Source organism: Crocodylus porosus, unplaced genomic scaffold (genome assembly GCF_001723895.1).
Source record: "Crocodylus porosus isolate Cpor-Errol unplaced genomic scaffold, CroPor_comp1, whole genome shotgun sequence".
NCBI lineage: Eukaryota > Metazoa > Chordata > Crocodylia > Crocodylidae > Crocodylus > Crocodylus porosus.
The window spans coordinates 5,211,673-5,231,877 of NW_017728935.1; the positions used below are offsets into that span (position 1 = coordinate 5,211,673).

At 52.1% G+C, this 20,205-nt stretch overlaps 1 protein-coding gene across 4 annotated transcripts in view; it reads left to right on the plus strand.

The window, feature by feature from the left end:
* The window catches only part of PPARD (peroxisome proliferator activated receptor delta), a 28,925-nt gene extending 13,555 nt beyond the window's left edge, over nucleotides 1-15,370 (plus strand). For 3 of the 4 annotated variants that reach the window (XM_019546757.1, XM_019546753.1, XM_019546756.1), the window contains exons 3-7: nucleotides 5,332-5,483; nucleotides 6,372-6,510; nucleotides 8,146-8,348; nucleotides 10,309-10,759; nucleotides 11,569-15,370. In XM_019546757.1, coding sequence (XP_019402302.1) covers nucleotides 5,332-5,483; nucleotides 6,372-6,510; nucleotides 8,146-8,348; nucleotides 10,309-10,759; nucleotides 11,569-11,816 — 1,193 coding nt within the window. In that variant the 3' untranslated portion in view covers nucleotides 11,817-15,370. Of the gene's footprint in view, nucleotides 1-4,260; nucleotides 4,497-5,331; nucleotides 5,484-6,371; nucleotides 6,511-8,145; nucleotides 8,349-10,308; nucleotides 10,760-11,568 lie in introns of all 4 variants that reach the window. The other variant, XM_019546755.1, reaches the window with a different exon arrangement.
* The last annotated feature ends 4,835 nt before the right edge of the window (nucleotides 15,371-20,205 follow it).

Consider the following 20,205-nt stretch of genomic DNA (forward strand, 5'->3'; position numbering starts at 1 on the left):
TGCACCTGGGGAGGAAGCACCAGCACCATACCTACAGGCTGGGGAACTCCCTTCTCATCAGTGCAGAGACAGAAAAGGATCTTGGAGTCATCTTTGATGCCAAGATGAACATGGGCTGGCAGGGTGGGGATGCAGCCAGGAAGGCCAACCACACCTTGTCATGCATCCACAGATGCATCTTGAGCAGGTCCAAGGTTAATGTCGTTTTTGTCCCCTCTGTAACTGTACAGAATGCAGGGAAATAATGAAGGAGAAATACAGGCTGTATAAACAGTTCTGTGGCACTTCCTCTGATCAAGGTGAAACACCTGGGCTTTGGGATATTGTAACTGTAATAATATATCACAATCTTTTTACTCTCCTCTTTTCTTTTTTTTTTTTTTTGCATAGACTTCAGAACATTCAAGACTGGGGACAGATCCTTTAAACTGAGGCGGAGAGATGGGTAGTGAATTGTCCATGCTTGCATAGAGACCACTCTTAAACCCCAGAGGAAGAGCTTGGGTTGCCTTATTCTCAGCAGTGTACACTAATTTCAGCTTCCCCATATACTATGCCTCTAAGTTGCCTGCTTCTATCCAGCTCAGATTGGTAAGCACTGCAAGTTATTTTTCAGTGGCTCTAATGAACTTGGTGTGATGGATCTCAAAGAATGTGTGCAGACTTCAAGAGCTGCCACTGGACCTTGTATTGAATGGCACCTGAGTCTCCGCAGAGACCAGGGACTGACTAGGCTGCAGCAAACTGCCTTGTCCTCTGACTAAAGGGCTTGTTTTCCTCTCGCATGTCAAGTGAAGCAGAGTGGGTTGGAAGCTGGGTTGTCCCCTTCATTGTCCTGGGGCTCTGGGTAAATGAAGGACCTCTGTCCCCAAGGCTGTCAGCCCAGCATCCTTCACAGGGATATTCACACCAGCAACACTTACCTTAGAGCAAGAGGACTTGGGTCAAGTTCTCTAAGCAGGGCTGGTGAAAGCCATGGGCAAGGAGGGTGCCTTCCCCCTGCCTCAGTGTGCAGGCAGGGCCTACCCAGCCCAGCCAGCCAGCAGTGATGTGCAGTGTTATTTCAGAGAGTGCCAAAAGGTATGAATTACTGCAAGTCAGAGCCGCACCTGGAGGAATGTGCCAGTGTTATTCCAATGGCAGCATGCTGTGAAGATGATGAAGATGAGGGGGGCTGCGTGCACACGCCATTTCAAATGAGTGGTCTCGCCTTGCCCTCCCTGATGGGTCCAAGGGGCCAGGGGGGGCTAATAAGAGGCTGAATAATGCGATTGTGTGTGTGGATTTTCCACTGCTGACTCTTAGTTTCTCTTAGCACAAACATCCCAAGCTCCCACCAGCTGCCGTTCCAGGCGACAGGGTTTTCCTGAAGCTTGTGCATTTGTTTATACAGAAATATATGTATATACATAGACATTGTAAAAAAGATTCAGCTCATTACACGCACGCTACGGTGAATAGTTTTTCCTCTGCGTGTGCCATATTCTGCCTAGCAGGGTGTGTGAGAGGATGCCAAGGATAACACAGCATGTGAATGGTCCCTCAGTGTTCCTGATGGGGCACTGACAGGGAGCGCTGTGCACTTGTCAAGGAACATATGTTGTCCTGTCTCGGCAGGGCTGTGCCGTGAATGAGAACAAGGTAATTATGCTTCCTAGGAACCTGGAATGCACCTTCCCCAGCCCCTCAAAATAGACAAGTGTGTGAAGCTACACCTTGAGGCAGAGGGAGATGTTGGCTTTCTTCCCTTCGGGTGTTGGGATCCCTAGAGCTGAGGACCTCTTGCTGAACAGGGGCTTGATATTTCAGGCTTCCTAACTTGGTCTCATATGCTGAGCGCCAGCTCCCTCGGAGAAGCGCCTTGGTCATAGAGTGCACTAGGCTCTTGGGCGGTGTCCTTGGGGTGACTCGCGCTTTGTCCCTCCGTGCCGTCTATTGCTCCCTGCTCTTGCAGATCTTAGCCCTCACCTGTGAACTGTGACTTACTTCGTGCAGTGTGCCTGGATGCTGCCTAAGTGCCACAGCTGGGTGTGGGGCTCTGCCAAGTAAAAGATTAAACCAACAAGCTGCAGGCCACCATGCTGCCATCCAGCAAAGGACACCAGCGAATGATATCCCTCCACCCCTAGGAAGAGCTGCCAGCAAGTCGCACTAGGTTACGATTTAACTCGGGCACTAGTCATGTAAGTGGCTTCCCTGGGTGCTGCAGCCCAAGCAACTTTAGGGTGCTGCTGCCTTGTGCCAGCTGAGTGACTTGCAGACTAGCTGGATTTCTTGTCTTCCACCCCAGCAGCAGGACCAGAGGGGGCAGGACGCTGTCCATCAGAGTCAGGATTTTTCCTCATGGTGGAAGAAGTGTAGTGCCCAGCTCAACCCAGACCTCCAGGGAGCATTGAGCAAAGCCTGGGGCTACACTGTGAGAGGTTCAGCTCTTCAGACTGGTCCAATTTCTGTACATGAATGGTTTACCCATTCATGCAAAGGACAAACAGCACAGCAAGGACTGGGGCAAGCTTCCCTTTGCTGCCCTGCCAGCATGCCTCAGTCATGTTCCCATCTAAGGGATCTCCATCTCCATGCTTCCTCCAGCCCTTGGCTTTTCTGAGGTTCCCCGGGAGGGGGTGTGGGGGAACTCCATATGCTGAGTTTCACTGCTTTAACAAAACTGCTCTAAGATGGCACCGGTAGCTGAAGTGGTGGATTTCCATGGGTAGGTTGGGGTTGGAGCTGGAGTTGTCTCAGGCGGTAGGACCTGAGGTAGGGCTCTTGCATGAGTGACCCATCTCCCAAGCCGTCTGAACTGGAGGCTGTTGGAGTGTGCTTGAGAGACAAGGATTGATCATAGGGTGAAAGTCAGGAGGGGTGTTGTGAGCAGCATTTAGAAACCCACGTGAGCTAGAGATGTAAATACGGGGGGTTGGGAGGCAAGTGGATATGTGACTGCACACGCATTGCTGAAGATCGCACGCGACTGCCGAGTCATCTCAAGTTTCTTATCGAGGGCGTGTTGCAGTGGAAGTAAATCTTGAGACCGAAGGAGGGGCAGGCTGTGGGGATGAGGGACTAGTGAGCAAATGTTGTCTTGGGAAGGCTGAGATGAAGACACTAGCTGGATTGTAGAGTGGCTCCTGTTGGTTGTGGTCGAGTGTGGTTCAGCAGCTGTGTGGAGCAACAGGAAAAAATTAAAGCAGCTTGCTTTTGGCAGAGGAATGGGGGCCAGTTACAACATGTTGAATAGAAATAAACACACAGCACTAGGAGGGCTGGCGCTCGCAGCATGATCCCAGTAGAGCTGCGAGGCCCGCAGGAAGCTGACACTTGTGTGTCGCCGGGGCAGAGACGTTACTTGTAGGCAGCCATTGGGCTGAGAGCAGTCGTTCAGTCTTGGTCTTCCAAACTCTAGGCTGATGCACCTTGGGTCTGATTTCTCCTCGCTGTCTTAGTTCCATCATTAAAGCTCTCAGTCCATCCCCACCCACCCAATTTTGACCTAAGCCTACTAAGTGGAAGAGTCCTGGGCCTTTATCTTTGAGCCAAGGTCTCTGTCTTTGTGGCTGGCTCAGCCCAGGGCTGCAGCAGTGTTTGTTATTCGGAGGCTCCAAAGCCAAGGGCCTTTAGTTGCCTGCTTAATTCCTGCCCTGCAGCTCTGGTTGGGATTCTGCAGATCTGAATATTCATGGACAAGGCTGGGGCAGGATCCTGAATCACTTTTCCTGGCAAGGGCCATTAGATCCAGCTCCCAACCCAACAAGAGCAGTTTATTAGACCTGCAGCCCAGAGAGAGAGTGAGAGAGAGAGAGAGAGAGAGTGTGTGTGTGTGTGTGCGTGTGTGTGTAACTTCTCCCCAGAATTCCTAGCCCCTCCTGGCCTGCAGGTGAGGGATGGGGCCAGCGTCTTGCACTCTGGTCCTCTGCATGGCAGTGAGCTACATTGCTACCTCCTGGTTTGGTGTGGAGCCAAGGCTTTACATGAGAATCCAATTAGAAGTTGCTTGTTGTCCTGGAATTCATGACAGGACCTTCCTGAACAAAACGTATTGGAACGGGTGAGAATCACGGGCTGGAGCATAAAGTTGCTGATTCCTGGCTGTAACAATGACCTGGCAGAGGTCCCTGCTTCCCTGCCTGGCTAGCTGCAGAAGCTAGAGTGGGGCCAGCAGGATTTGAGCTTGTCCTCTCTTCGTCCCAGCTGCTATGTAGTTCAGTGTGAAGGCTGTCTTAATGCTGATGCCCTGCATTGCACCCCTCTGTGTGTCCACAGGCTAGTGGGAACAGCCTGGTAGGGTCCATCTCCAAACAGACACGGATGATGCCAGAGCTATGACAGGGGCTGCAGTCCTGGCACTGAGGGGTGATCAGTTATGGAACAGCTACAGGAGGAAGTACCTGAGGTCAGGGAAGAGGAGGAAGAAGAGGAAAAGGCAGTGACAGCAGCAGGTGGAGCCTTGGATACAAGTGGAGGACCGGATAGTTCACTGCCTTCCAGCAGCTACACAGGTAAGTTAGACGGGCTCCCTGGGGCCCACAGCAGATGTGCATGGGAAATGGTGGGGTGCTGGCTTTCCAGGAAAGGGGAAATACCTGCACAAAGAAACGAGTCTTGCAGCCTGAAGGAGTAAGATGCTGAAAATGGAGAGAAGCTCTGTACAGCTAGGACCAGGATTTCCACAGCAAAGTTAGAGGGATCCCTTCCTGTGCTGCATCTAACCTCATGTCAGGAAAGAATCTCTTCCCCCCTCAATGATGTGCCTGAAATGGTGGGGGAAACTTGCCCTCCTCTGAAGGAAGGGGCATTGGCTACTGCCATATTGTCTGGGCATCAGACTCTTTCTTTGCACTAAGCTGCAAAGGGCAGAGGATCTTCCCTGTGAATGGAGTTTAGTTTTAATCTTTCTCTTTTTTTTGAATGGATTGGTTGAGAGCCAAGTTCCTGAGAAGCTTAATCCTACCACTAAAGAGGTACCATTAACTGAGCAGTGGGAGAGGAAAGTTAGAGTGCTACACACAACTTTAGGTTCCTAAGTTTTAAGGGGAGCTAAATCCAGCCTGAATGCAGATAGAGAAAGGAAGAAAATACCATGCAGGTGGGCATTCTGGTGGTATATGAAAACTGTTGCTTGGTGCCAGTCGCATGCTTGACATGGCATGGGGCGCCTTACTTAAAGCCAATCCCTAATCTACAGACCTGACTGTCCAAACATGATCTGAGGGCTCTGGCCTCTTGAAGAGAGGCCTCTCTTGCCTGGTTGCCCTGCTGTCAGAATTGCAAGCATCTATCTGCCTGTTGTCACAGGCTAGGGACCCTCCAGTTTGCCTCTCTGTTTGCCTGTAGACCTTTCCCAGAGCTCCTCTCCATCCCTGTCGGACCAGCTCCAGATGGGCTGCGAGGATGCATCCTCTGGGATGCTGAACGTGGAGTGCAGGGTCTGTGGAGACAAAGCGTCGGGGTTTCACTATGGAGTCCACGCATGTGAAGGCTGCAAGGTATGGGGTGCATGCAGTGTTTAAGCTCTGTCTAATGGGAAAGGCGGGGGGCCCGTCTGTTAACTGAGAGAGTTGAATCTGAAGCCACCAACTTTGTAACAGGTTGGGCTTTTGGTCTGGCATTTTGTTGTGTAGCAAAGTGGGGAGGCAGTAATAATTGATTGCAAATACCATTCTAAGGCCTGATCCATGGGTAAAAGAGGGCAGGCAGTACTGAAAGGGGCTGAAGTATGTCTGGAAGAGAGGCAAGAGCCAAAGCGCAGAGCTGTGCGCAGCACGAGCCTTCCCAGCTGTGCATCCCCTCGGTTCTCACCCCTTGTATTGTGCTTCATTCAGCAAATCTTTTATCACAGTGAGGACACTGGGCCAGATTTTCAGGATGTTCCCTGGCTGATCTCTGCTATGGGTCAGCGGCAAGCGTGGATAGTTATTGCCGTAGGGTCGTTTGGCCAATGCCTGGACATGATTATAAAATTCCTTCCCCCGCAGCAGATGCCAGAGGGGCTGCAGTAGACATCTGGGGGCTGCCAAACATTCCTCAGGAAATGCTGGCAGCGGCTGGGACTTGGAATGCTGTTGCTTGCTTGCTTGTCTCCCCCTGCCGGCAACAGGCAAGATAGAGACAGCCACAAACGAAACATCTCTCTCTTTTGGCAAGCCGTTCCCTCCCCCTCCCCCCCCCCTTGTGATAGATGTTTGGTTTGTTCTGAGATCACCTGAAATCACATCACTCTTGGCTCGGCAGCCTGCACCTCCACCCCACCCTGAACCTGTAAGAGGGTCCGAGGCACTCTGAGCTTGGGGCACTGTAGGGCTCAGCTAGTTCTGAAGCCCTGTTGACTAATGGTGCTGTTCTTCCCCCTGCTCTCTTCCCCACCCTTGCCACAGGGCTTCTTCCGCCGAACAATCCGCATGAAGCTGGAGTACGAGAAGTGTGAACGGAACTGCAAGATCCAGAAGAAGAATCGGAACAAGTGCCAGTACTGCCGCTTCCAGAAATGCCTCTCCCTGGGCATGTCGCACAATGGTGAGGCCCCCATAGCCTCAAGGGTAGTGGGGTGGTGTCTGGGTGGGGGGGAGCCTCACCTGTGTGTAGTATTCAGAATTGCCTAGGGATTGTAGGAACCCAACAGGAGTCCCCTTCGTTCATCCCCTGGAAATCAGGCCCTTTGGTTGTTGCCGCCTTTCAGGCATCTCTGACTGAGCGCTCAGTATTGCTGATGGCTCCAGCAGGTTGGGAGCCTATGCTCTCCAGGCCAATGCTCCCTAGGCAGGCCTCAAATAAGAGATGCCTCCAGGAACCTGTGCTCTGTAGCGGAGTGTGGTAGGGTGGGGGCCGTCTCTGCTAATTGAAGCCGTGCCTCTTCCATGGTGCCTTCAGAGCAGCATCAGCAGATGGTCTAGGCACCCAAAGAGCAAATAGCAATTAGCATTTGCCTTCCAGAGAGCCTTCCTCTTCTGAGTGCCTCACTGGCTGTGCACACGCTGCCCTGCAGCGCAGCTGTCCCCAAGGGGGGCAGCAGCCACACACACAAGACGCCGGGCCAGGGAAAGACCACCAGAGCAAGTGTCCTGCTTTTGGGAAAAGCACTGTTGGGCACACAGAGCTGGAGCCACCCATGGCCTTGAGTTGTGCTTGGTGTCCTGAGAAGCAAGGCAGGGGGTGAGTGGCTTTCAGCTCCGTTTCCTTTCTCATCCCAGGAGCAGTTGGAGGCCAGCTTGGCCCCAAAAACAAATCGAAGAAGCTTTACAGTTGTCCTTCCTCACGCTGGCAGGGGTAATTTGGAGCTATTCCAGCAGGCAAAGTCCTCCCAGTGCAGCTTACTCCCACCATGCCCCTGCTTCCCTTGCCACGCATGCTAAGAAAGATGTGGCCAGAAGTAGAAGGCAGAGAGCTGTCTGTTGTACAACAAGCAGGGATTCTCCTGTGCAAGAGAATCTCTGCTCACTGCTCAGTTATCCCCTCATGAGCAGCACGTAGGGGATATGCAGGAGGCTGGGATCTGGCCTGTAGTGCTAACCCAGAGCAGAGGCCAAGTTGGTTTAGGTCTGTAGCTCCAGGGAATCAAGTCCTCCAAATAAAGTGCTTACACCACAACCTACCCCTTGGTTGCTGAGCTTCTTAGTCTGTAGCAGGAGGAGCCCTGGCTTGGGAGCCCTTCCTTTGCAGTGCACGTCATGTGTTGGCTGCTGAACCAAGGAATTGCTTTTTTGCTGTTTGTTCCTGGACTGCGTGCTGTCCGTGGGCCCTGGGTGGTTTCCATTCCTTTCCACGTATGGGGCTGGCAGAAGCAGCACAGATGGCTTTTCTGTCTTCTGTCCAAAAACACAATAATCAAAAGCACAAGCATCGTCTTCCCCTCAGTCGTGGCAGAGCCTGTCCAAGAAACAGGTCTCTGGGGAGCCCATACTATTCCGTAGCACTTCTAGCGTAGCTCTGAACAGGGGTCTTGCTGGGAAATAGTGGTAGTGTGGCACTGAGCCACAGGCTCGAATCTTCCAGGGGCCCCTGTAGCTTCGTAGTAAAGCTCCCAGATACCCAGAGCCCTTGCTGCTGGTGAGTGGCATCCCAGTTGCCCTGAAGATATGTGTGTTCTTCTTGATTGGTCCCTTGTTGTCATCTCCCAGAGTGCCTTATGGTGCCCATTTTGTCATGTCACAGCCATCCGCTTTGGCCGCATGCCAGAGGCGGAGAAGAGGAAGCTGGTGGCGGGGCTGACAGCCAGTGCGATCAGCTGCCAGAACCCGCAGGTGGCCGACCTTAAGGCCTTCTCCAAGCACATCTACAATGCCTACCTGAAGAACTTCAACATGACCAAAAAGAAGGCAAGAGGCATCCTGACTGGGAAGGCCAGCAGCACCCCGGTGAGTGCTCTAGGTGGGCTGCAGCGGGCCAGTGCTCTAGGCCAGCCATCTTCACCTTAAGGCAGGGGCCATCAGAAGCATTTAATACCTCAGGATCAGGCCCACAGGTACTGCCTGCCTGGGGCAACCTTCGTGCTAGTGTTTCACTCTCTAGTGTTTGGCACTGGAGTTGTATTTCTAATGCTGCTGTGATCAGACCAGGCCAGAAATTTGATCCTGTGATCTCCCTACTGGATGAACCACCTGAATAGTGGGCCAGGCCCTGAGACTTGTCCTGTAAGGCACCGAGGCAGAAGGCGCTCGCCTCTTCGCCAGGTGTGAGGGGAAAATGTCTGCTTGTTGAGAAACACAGCCCAGTGTGGTGCTCATGTTAAAATGTGCCCGTCGGCTCTGAGGGCAAAGTGAGCCCTGTTTATAAGAACTCATGTAGTGTGCTGGGTCTGGAGCTGGGAAACCCTGCTCAGTATTTATCGTAGCTGTTCAGGCCTTCCCTTTTACCTACCCCATCCCCTCCCCCCAGCAAAAGCTGCTTTTCATCATGGCAGGGTTGTTATAGTGGGAGCATCAGCCTGATGGCAGCAGTTCCCCTTTTGATATCTCTGTAGAGTCTGTGATTGAAAAGGAATTGCCAGATAAGCATGGGTAAATTCTCCAAGTGCCTACATTAGCAAGGTTGACCCGGGAGCAACTGAAGCAGAATTGGGGAGCTATGCAAAATGGTTAAACCCTTGAATGAGCGACCCAGTCCACATGTAGGCATCTCGGAGCGCCCTGGTTCCCGGAAGTAGTGGTTATCCCTTTCAGTCTTGGGTTTCAGCACTAGAAGAATCTAACACAGGAGCAAATGAGCATCTTCAGCTGCATGGAGTGCTGCAGTGCTGCTCATGCTGTGGCAGGATTTCCAAGGATCTGGCTGCAGCAGCGCAGTGTGCAGCCCAGAAAACACCAGCAGGGAAGCACCCCCACAGTAACTTGGCCAGCAAATAGGCTAGGTGAGCATCTCCAGGCTAGTGACTCAGTGGGCTTTATTGCATCCAGCGTTGCTGCTGGTTAACCAGGAGCAGGGTGACCATCCTCAGAGCACAGGCTCACTCCATGCGAGTGGCTGTGTGATGCTGCCTAGAAACGCCCACATGATCCATCACTCTTCTTATCACTGGGTTCCCGCCATGGGCTACATATTCCTTGAAAGCAGGAGGCAAAGAGATACTGTGGATATCAGGGGTAATAGAAAGGAGTAGGGAAGGTACAAAGAAGGGGGACAAGGATGATGACTGGTATGGAGAGTCTTCCATGTGAAGAGAAACTAAAGAGGCCAGGCCTGTTCAGTTAAGAGAGACATCTGAAGGAGGGCATGATAAGAGTGTACAAAATATTAAATGGCAAAGAGAAAGTAAATGGAGTTACTATTTACTGTCTCTCACAAAACAAGAACTAGGGGTCACAAAATGAAACTAGTAGGTAGTAAGTTTAAAACTAACAAAAGGAAGTTCTTTTTCACACATCATGTCTTTGAAGCATGGAATTTGTGGGCACCAGATGTTGCGGAAGCTGACAGTTTAGCCAGATTCAAAAAGGGATTAGACACAGCCTTGGAGGAAAGGGGCATCAGTAGCTATTGAGCATGGGAGCTAGGAATACAGCCTTTGAATTAGAAATTCCAAGACCTTAAATGCTGGAGGCTGCAAATGAGAGAGGGACAGAGTGGGGAAAAAACCTGATCGTACCCTGTTCGCTCTCCCTTTTTTAGCATCTGCTCTCTGCCGTTGTCTTACCCAGAGACTGGGCAAAATGGACTTATGGTCTGACCCAGTATATAGCAGTTCTTATGCTATTATGTTAATTAATAGGATAGTGTTCTGAATTGCCTTCGATATCAGAGACAGATCAGTGTGTTTGGTATAGCTGGGACTTTAAAGCCCTGGGCAGAGATCTCACCTTTCACTTCTCTTTCACGTAGCCTTTTGTGATCCACGACATGGACACCTTGTGGCAGGCAGAAAAGGGGCTGGTGTGGAAACAGCTGGTGAATGGGATCCCCCCATACAAAGAGATCGGAGTCCACGTCTTCTATCGCTGCCAGTGCACCACTGTGGAGACTGTGCGGGAGCTCACGGAATTTGCCAAGAGCATCCCCAGCTTTGTTGGCCTCTACCTGAATGACCAAGTGACTCTACTGAAGTATGGAGTGCATGAGGCCATCTTTGCCATGCTGGCCTCTATCATGAACAAGGACGGGCTTCTAGTGGCCAACGGAAATGGGTTTGTGACACGTGAGTTCCTGCGTAGCCTGCGCAAGCCCTTCAACGAGATCATGGAGCCCAAGTTCGAGTTTGCTGTGAAGTTCAACTCGCTGGAGTTGGACGACAGTGACTTGGCTCTGTTTGTGGCTGCCATAATCCTGTGTGGAGGTGAGTCTAGGCCTGGTAGCCATGTGGGTGGCATGATTGCTGGGGGAGGAGCATGGAGACCCCTTGGCAGGTTGTGGGGTTGATGTGAAGCTGTTGCTGAGGGGAGCTAGACCCTGCTGCTGGGCGGGTGATCTGCTGGCTGGAGCTGGGGTTTGAATCTGGTGAATTCACCAAAAGGAGAATTGCGTAGACCTGAAATTAAAGCCTTCCAGCTTCTCTGCTGCACTGGCTATACACACCTTGGTGTTTCCTGTCACCACCATGAGGTGAGGCTGTGAGAAATACAGCAATGGGGTTAAAGCCACCGTGCCCAGAACATGCTGTGATGGGTTGTTTAGGGACCAAGGACTTCTGGCTTCTTCTCTGACGCTGACTCGGTGCATAAGTTTGGGCAGGCTGGTTAGGAGTACCCTGTGTGCTCCCCCGTGGCTAATGTTTAATACAGTGATTCTCAAAAAAAGCCAGCCCCACAAGATCCTTTTAAGGGTGCCGTGCAAAGGGATCAAAGCATTCCTTAAGGTCTTTGCGCTGCTAGGTGTGCAAACACCGACATGTGATTCACAGGATGAACCCAGAGATTTCAAATAAGAATCCACAGGGTCAAAAACATTCTGCCCTGCTGCAGGCTTTTCAAGTTCTTTGCAACAGAACTGCTCTATTATTTTTCTGTAGTCAAGAAATAAGCAAAAGCTAAAAGAGAAGGGACACTCGCTGAGAGGTGCCTTCAGCCTAAAAAGATTGAGAACCACTCATTTTAATGAAAGTCATGCTTGGGCTATGCTTTAAGCTGTGTCCATTCTCTTCTACAGACCGCCCTGGCCTGATGAACGTGAAGCTGGTGGAGGATATACAGGACAACATCCTCCGAGCCCTGGAGTTCCACCTGCAGACCAACCACCCTGACGCCCAGTACCTCTTCCCCAAGCTGCTGCAGAAGATGGCTGACCTGCGGCAGCTAGTAACAGAGCATGCACAGCTGGTGCAGAAGATCAAGAAGACAGAGACAGAAACTTCACTGCACCCACTCCTGCAGGAGATCTACAAGGACATGTATTGAGGAGCGCTTATTTATGAGAGAGATTAAAGCCATCGACCCCTTGCTGAACTCTTTGTGCGACAGCAAAGAATCCCTTTCCCCGTCTTCCATTTTCTTCTACTGGAAACTGTTTTCTATATGATCAGTACACACGGTACATAGGGCAAAGCACCATGAGACTTTGCGGTTACCGCGGGGTAGGCCAGGGCTTCCGTTAATATGCACTAACCAACCTTAAAGGGTGAAACCCATTTCCATTGCTACAGCCCAGCTGCTTCAGGAGTTGCTGGTGCATTTCCACCCAGGTCAACAGGCCGTGGGAGCACTGGGCCCACAAAGCGGCAGCAAGGGGATGGTCAGATCTAGGAAGACCACGGAGCAGCTCCAGTATCTGCAGGCCCAGAACTGCACTTGAGATCTCGCAGCTGCTGTGTATTATTTGTATTGCACTCCACAGGCTATCAGTCCTGAGCCATGAGGTCTAAGACAGTCACAGAAGCAAGCGGCTCTCAGGGTACGAGTTCCCCAGAGAAAACTGTGAGTGTTTGGAGAAGGGTACGATGCTTCCTCAGGGGACAGACCCGCTGTGCTCCCCCTGAATGCCTAGGGCACACATGCTTTCTACTAGAGATGTGTCCTCCCCTGCCTTCCATACTGCTCCCTTACAGGTGTGAGTCTTCACGTGGCCTGAGTTAGTCCTTGTCAACCCTTAATTTCAAAGGCACCTGCCCCTTGGCATGTGCTCCTATCTTCACCTAGACCAGTGGTTTTCAACCCTTTTTCATTTGTGGACGCTTAAAAAATTTCAAATGGAGGTGGGGACCCCTTCAAATTGTCAGTGTGGGTATTTACATACTTTTGATTGATCATAGTCATCTTTTGTGGACCCCTTAGACATAGTCTGCGGGCGCCCAGGAATCTGCAGACCACAGATTGAAAACCACTGGCTAGAAGCTTGAACGTAGGGAAGGAAGGGAGAGGTGAGATGGAGGTTGGCTCACCTGGGTCTTCAGAGCCAGTATTAGAACTTCTGTTGAGTCCATTATCCAATCTGGGGCAGACTTGAACTGCCCCAAGGGCCTGAGTCCCTGCTAGGTGGGTGGAGGAAAAGGGTTCAGTGTTGTGAAGCAGGCAACAGAGAGCAGAGCAGGGGGGCACTAGGGTTATCATAGCTATGGGCCCCATTAGGCAGGGCTCCAGCTTGCTTGGAGCAATTGTGGAAGAAGAGGAGTGGGGAGCTGGGTCATTTCTAGCCTGCAGGAAGGCTTGGATGAATCTGAGCTCATGAGAGAGAGAGAGAGAGAGAGAGAGAGAGAGAGTACTTTTCACTCTCAGGTCTTCATCTCAGAACCAGTCCTGGTCTGTAGCGTGTAGATCACCTACCTAATGGCTCTTTAGTGGCCTGTCGGGAATTAAGTCATTGTTCTAGATCCAGTTCCTGCTGGACAAGTGTCCGCTTTACTACAGCTACCACCACTGGCACTTCCATTGGCATCCTTGGCACAGACAATGAGCTTTGAATGGGCTGTGGAGGCTCCATTCTCCTGCTGGAGAGAGAGGTGTGTTCCCTCCCTGGCCAGAGTTGGGGTGGCTTACTGGAGTAGCATGGAAGCAGGTTTGGCCTCGCACGCCCTGGGCTGAGGGTCTCGGACTCCCGAGCTGGCCGACTGCGGCTTGGACAGAGATCCAGGTTTCTGGATCTGTGTGTAGCTCTCCTGACCCAGCAGCCCAGTGAGAGGAGGCAGCTGTCCAGAGAGAGAAATCTGGCCTTGCGGGTGAGACGTCTTCAAGGATGCATTGGATGAGGCCAGTGGCCAAGAAGGCAAAGCCCTGCCCCCTGCACTGATGCTGGTCATTGGGTCCTGAAGGGAGGTTAGCTCCAGGTGGAGAGTTGTTACGGTAGTGTAAAGTCCTTGGTGAATGCACTGCTTTGACCCCACACCCTCCTCTGCAGACCCCATGTGGCCCAGCCTGAGGGAGTTGACCACAGGCTGCATGACCTTGTAGATCTCTTCCATCTCTAATGCTAGAACTGTGCCAGGCATTGACTTTGCGGTGTTGGGGAGGCCTCCTGCTGGAGGGCAACTCCAGCTCGGGCCTGGGAGGCCTGAACGTCTGACTCTGGCTCAGCCGTTAACTTGCAAGCCACGTAACCACTGTGCCTCAGTTTCCCTGACCCATAAGCGAGTCTAATAAAACTTGAATCTCCCTTGCAAAGGTTGAAGGGGAGTCAGCTAGTGTTTGTACAGTGCAGTATAAATACCAAGTATTTATGGCAGGAGCTGGGAAATGCCCTGTTTGTTGTGATGACAAGACTGGGGCTTTTCAGGGGAGTCCTGGGATGACCTAGGGCACCTGGGCCTCCCATAACATCGTGCTTCCACAGTACTTTGGTATCATTGGCAGGGACTTGTTCTGGCAGCTGTGGGCACCAGCTTTGCTCTCAGGCTCTGTGACCGGCAAAACCTTGAGCGAGCTTCCCTCGCACCTTCTAGCAGCAGTAACAAAAACACCTGTCATGCAGCTGAGAGGGACCTGCCCCCTCCCACTGCAGCCACACTGAAGTGGTGTTTGAGTCTCTGTCTCCAGGGGAAGAGAGGATTGAACCAGGGATGTATCTGCTTTTCTGCCAGGGGTGACAGCAGTCACCCAGGGTCCCATCTGTGCAAGCACTTCCACGGGCAGAATCTGTTTGTTTAGTTTGATGCAAGGCAGCTGGACCCAAGTCAGGGGCAGCAAGTGGCTGGGGAAGGGAAAGGGGGATGCCCCCCTACCCAGAGATGATGCATTGACCCTGCAGAGCCCACCAGTAATTGCAGCATGACATGCTGGAGTTACTGTACAGTGCTGTGGGACAACCCCCTTCTGAGGTAGCAAATTTCCCTGTGCAATAAGTTAAAAATCCAAAGTGAGAGGTACTTTGCTTCCCTCCCCATGCTTGCTGGGCAGCCTGACTGCGGGCCTCCAAACGGGTAGGTGGGGCTAGCACAGAGCGCCAAGGGTCCGAGGGATGGTCCCGGTGCCATCTCCGTGCCCCACCTGCAGGTGGGTAACATGCGTTCAGCAAATAGAGCATGATCAAGGACAGGGGGCTGCTAGAAACCGGGAGCTGCACAGACTTGCTCTTCTCTCGTAGTATATCACTCCCTCCCTCTGGGCCTCGGTTTCCCCATCTGTATTATCAGAACAGCCATTTCCCTTCCCTACCTCACAGGGGTGTTGTGAGGCTGATCCAGCTTGTTCAGCACTTTTTAAGTCCTTGTGAGCAGGGCCAGAGAAGCGCCAGCTCCGGGCTGTGATCAGATTGTGACCGGTACTTCCCTGGGTCTGTTTTCTCCCCTCTCCCCCTGCACTGGATGCCCAGATGCTGTGAACAGAGAGGCTGCTGCGATGCCCGGCCCCCTCGCCCCAGGCGATGCTGGAGGAACTCATGCTCTCTTTCAACGTTGTAATAATCCTCAAACTGAAATGTATATTTTTGCTAGAAGTACAAACCTCCAAGTGTTTTTAATAATATAAATAGTGTCCACAGACTGACTTAACTTTAAATAAATATGAACTAAATATTTAAGACACTTTCAGAGCCTTGTAATACTTTCTTTGAAGGTTCTTGCACCTTCCAGCCTCCCTGGGGAAGGAAGTGCCGAAGAGCTTTCGCTGGGAATGGCCGTGTCTGGGAATTTGCAGCTATGACGCTCCCCTGTTGCCACACTGGGGTGGGTCGGGGGCACTGATCATGCATAACTATACCATCAATAGTACACCCTCCCCTCGCCAAGGTAGATGTGCCAGCAAAAACCCTGGTCTGGAAGGTGCTGTGCTGGCAGGAGAGAGCTTCTGTCCAGGACCTGTGTGCTCAGGAAGCTGGTATAGCTTTGTCAGCAGCACAACTTCTGCCACGTTCCACATCTCCACTTGGGGGCTTTGTGACACCGTGATGCTGGCGGCGGTGGTGATGGTAGCCAGGCTATGTGGACCAGGAATCGCTCGTGGGTTGTTCCACTTACTTGAATGGGGCTGTTTGCATGTAGTGTGAGTAGGAGCAGGGATATTACTGTAGTCCCGGGTGTGGGTCGGTGCCCCCTTGTGCTAGGTGCTGCACAAGCACTGATCCACAGTGGTTACGAGCAACGATCAGACTTAATCGGTACTTTCTGCAGTGTGGGGTGGGGGGGCAACTGCAGTCAGCAGCCAGCACTGGCCAGCTGTGCAGAGCTCGGTGCTGGGGGCGTAGAGTACAGAGCGCACTGCAAGGAGCCAAGTACAAATACCCCTCTCTCTGCTCCCGCCCTGGCTGAGCTGGGGGGGTAGGGGACAGATAGGCTGTGTTGGTGCAAGCTGCGAGCAGCCTGGTTCTCCCAGCCTGGCATACCTATGGGCTGGTGACATTGCATTCACTTTTTGGTTTTGATGGTTTAAGCCAGGGGTTAAGGTGTTAATGCTTAACTTATTTGCTAAGACACTGCCAGGATCCCCCTCCTGCCTCCCTTGAGTTCCCTGTGAGTCTGAAATGGCCTTGAAGGGTATCAGGAGTAAGTTCCTGCTTGCTTGATATCTAAAGTGGCCTTGAAAAAAGCTTGTTTGAGCAAAGGGGAAAAAATCCTCTGAGGCCTCCTCTGCTCACTCCAGCCTGCCACTATCCTTTGATTGCCCTTTAAATTAAACTATTACCGTTCCCTTCTCTGCTTTGCAGCCAACACGTCCTTGGCAAATGCTCCTGGGTAGTCTCCTCATCTTGGTCCCAATTCCACTTCTTGACGCCAGTCAAGACTCGAGTCCGTTTGAGTGCGGCGGGTATTGAGATACAACTTTATTACTGCATCAGGGGTCTAATACAGAGGTCATGCAGAGAGGTCTGCATCCCTGATCCTGTCAGCAGCTGGTGCCTCCCCAGCATTTGCTTTGTGCTCTGGCACTACGCTCCAGGTAGCGGAGTTGCACGGCCAGGACTTCGTGGGGGCCAAGCAGCTCAGTACCAACTTAGACTTTGGCTGGACAACAGCATGACTGTGAGAGCGCTTTCTACTACGCTCAGCTGGCATCCGCAGACACTTCACCAGCAAGGCTCCATCCTTGATAAAAAATCTGATGGATCAGCTATGAGAGCATGTGGAGCTACATCACAGGTTTTGTCTCTGCCTGGAGGCCCCTGTGTTGCTTAGGGCCCAGAGCACAGGCTGGGAGAAGAGCATAGGCTCTGTCACAGGCCCCGTTCAATGGGAGTAGGATTGGACATTATGGAGGAAATCCCCTTCTCTGGGTTCATTTCTACCACCTTGAAATTCTGCTGCTGAGGTCAGTGGCAGCAGGAGCAGGTGGGTGTTTCGAAGCCTTAAAACTGAGCTTGTCATCGTCGTCATCAGCAGCAATCCCGCGCAGTCGAGGACGATCGTCTTCCACAGTCGTCTCGTCTGCGGGTCTGAAGATGGGTGACGAGGCCGATCCGGGATCGACAGACCCCGCTGCAGCTTGGGCACCGATTTCTGCACAGGGTAGGTGGCGCTGGGTCCTTCATTTGGTACACAGCATGCTTTTCCAGCATGTTCTTCAGGATTGTGAAGTCTGGAAGCTCCTAGTCATGAACTGGCACGAAGGCGGCAGGTACAAGAAGGCTGTCGAGCACGTGGGCGAGATGATCAGGACTGCGACTTGGCGGCCCTCTCCGGATCCACCGAGCTTGTATTTCATGACTTGTCACGGGAGCCGGGAAGGGCAGGAGCTACAGTACAGATCTTGCCCTTGCTTTTTTCTTTTTAGAATTTTGTTTCCAGTCCAAATTGGTTCAAGCGAGGTTCCAAGTTTCAGCTGAGCAGAGCCTAATTGTTCACATCTGTGTGGCACTACCACCAGCAAGTGTCCTACCTGCCAGACGCCAGATACTACTGCCAAATCCATGGCAGGTGTCCTACGTGCAGGTCCCACTTGGCCATAGCCAGCAAGGCTGAAGGAGGATGCTCGAGGGAGAACTCGAGCAATAAATTGTGTAGCCAAGATTGTTATCACCCTAAACTGCGTAGCAAGCAAGATCCTTGCATTTGGAAGCATTTGTAGGTTGGAGGTAGACAAGGTTCTTTGGGTGAATCTGATATCTTTTATTAGACCAACTTAAATAGCTGGAAAACCATTATTAAGCAAGCCTTTTTAAGATTAGTGAGGTGGCAATCCTGGGTGCTCTCTTCAGTGCAAATTTGGTGGTATCTGAGGGCTTGCCTGTATATCACAGCTTTTTTGGTGTGTTTAGGGTGATTGCTGGTTCTGTGCAGATATGTATGTTGGTCTGTGGGTTTCCTGTATAAGGTGGTCTGTATTTTATCATTCTGGATACTGATCATCGTGTCTAAAAATGTTGGTGCTGGAGTACTCTAGAGAAAGTTGGATGGAGGGATGGTGGTTGTTGAATTTCTGATGGAACTCAGTCAGGGGTTGTAGGTGTTCAGTCCAAATGATGAAGATGTCATCGATATATCTTAAGTATAACAAGGGTTTGATGGTGCAGTTCTTGAGGAAGTCTTCTTCCAGGTGGCTCATAAAAAGGCTGGCATACTGTGGGGCCGTTTTGGTGCCCATAGCTGTTCCCACCATCCGGATACTAGAAATCATGGACTAACTATAGACATTGGATTTATGACACATTATAACCTGCCTGACATCTGACTCCCTAGGTATCTCTCCACTATTCATCCCCCTTCTCTCTCTTCCCTCCCTGCCTGTCTCTCACCCACTGACTCCTCAATCTACATTTTCGCTGCCTACTGCCTACCTGCTTACCAGCCCAGCCTCTGGCCTCTTTACTTTTCATGCTATCCAGGGAGAGCACACACCGACTGCTGAAACTTCCTTAGCCTGACGAAGGGTTTTTGAACCCGAAAGCTTGCTTAACAATGGTTTTCCAACTATTTCAGCTGGTCTAATAAAAGATACCAGATTCACCCCAAGAACCTTGTCTACCTATGTCCTTAGACCAACACGGCTCCAACCTACACCTTTGTAGGTTGGAAGCATTTGTCGGAAGATGCTCACAGGGGTCAGCCTGCCGGCAGGGCATGAGACAAGCCTTCACCCTCTAATTACACCGAGTCATTCAAGGTGGAGAAGGTCACGTCATCTCCCCTGGGGCCCAGACACGCACCTCCAGACAGCAAGCAGAGTCCTGGGCTGAGGGGAGGGTGGCACAAAGGGCCTGCCCCTGGCATGGGGTGAGCACACAGTTCCCCAGAGTCTCGGCTTTTATCTGAGTGTTAAGCTGTGGAGGAAGGTGAGTGGGACCCCATACAGGCCCTGTCTGTCTGCAGCCTGAAACAATGGGTTGTGAACTACCCCATTCCTCTCAGTGATTGTGGTTCAAAAGCTGTGAATGGTAAGCGTGCTACTTACACAAAAGAAAAGGAAGCATAGGGGAAGCTCTAAAGGCAGCACAACTGGCTCCTTGGGGGAGGGAAATGTGTAGCTTGCTCAAGGTTTGGAAACCAAAACGAGGGGTTGGGTTCATCTGTGCCTCCGACCTGACACACCCATTCAGGCTTGCTGGGGGATGTGATGGGGGTCAGGTACTATGTCATGCTCTGCTTCTTGCCTGAGCTGCGCTGCTGTCTGTGTACAGCAATAGCACCCTGGCACTGCTGCTGCCAGGACAGAGCAGTTTATCCCTGCTTTAAATACAGCCGGTCTGGCTTGAAACATGTTTGGGGAGGGAAAACTTCTCCAGGCTGTTACCTGCTACAGTGGCCCAGAGAGCAGCGGGAGCAGGATGGGAAACAGCACCAAAGAGTATGAATGGGGGTCTTGAACCCCTTGGGCCAACGCAGCCCCATGGACCACGGGCACTTTATCACCAAACTCTGAATGCAGAAGAAGAGCAGTTGGCCAAGGCCTCCAGGAAGCCCCCAGATGACTCAAGCGGGGAACCTGCGTTCTTTGCTATTCCACAGTCTCATTTCCTTGTATGCAGAGCATGGGGGAAGGAGCAAGCAGCACGGCAGTGACTGTCCTGGGGATCCCCCTGGCGCGGTCTCTGCAGGGGGGAGGGGGTCACAGCAGGGGCAGTGCTGCTGCTGGGGGTGTGAGGCTCCAGGAATACGAAGCGTGGTGCGGGGAGGTGGGTGGTATTTTGTGCATACTGGGGCAGATGGGAGACAAGCCTCTAGGTTTCCAGTGCCTCCATCTGGTCCGGGGAACCAGCAGCCCCAGCCCAAGCTAAAGACAAGGTAGTTTGCTCCTGGTGAAGACTCATCAACAGAAGCCAGTGGCTCCACTGATGCCCCCCCACCACCCCTCCACAGATGCGACCAGACCTTGTCACCGCCCTCGGCCGAGTCCAGAGTCCCACGCCTGCCAACCCCCATAACCTGGGCTATCCTCACCCGCTGCACCAACTGCAGTAGGACAGCGATGCCTGAACCCCAGGGGGGTT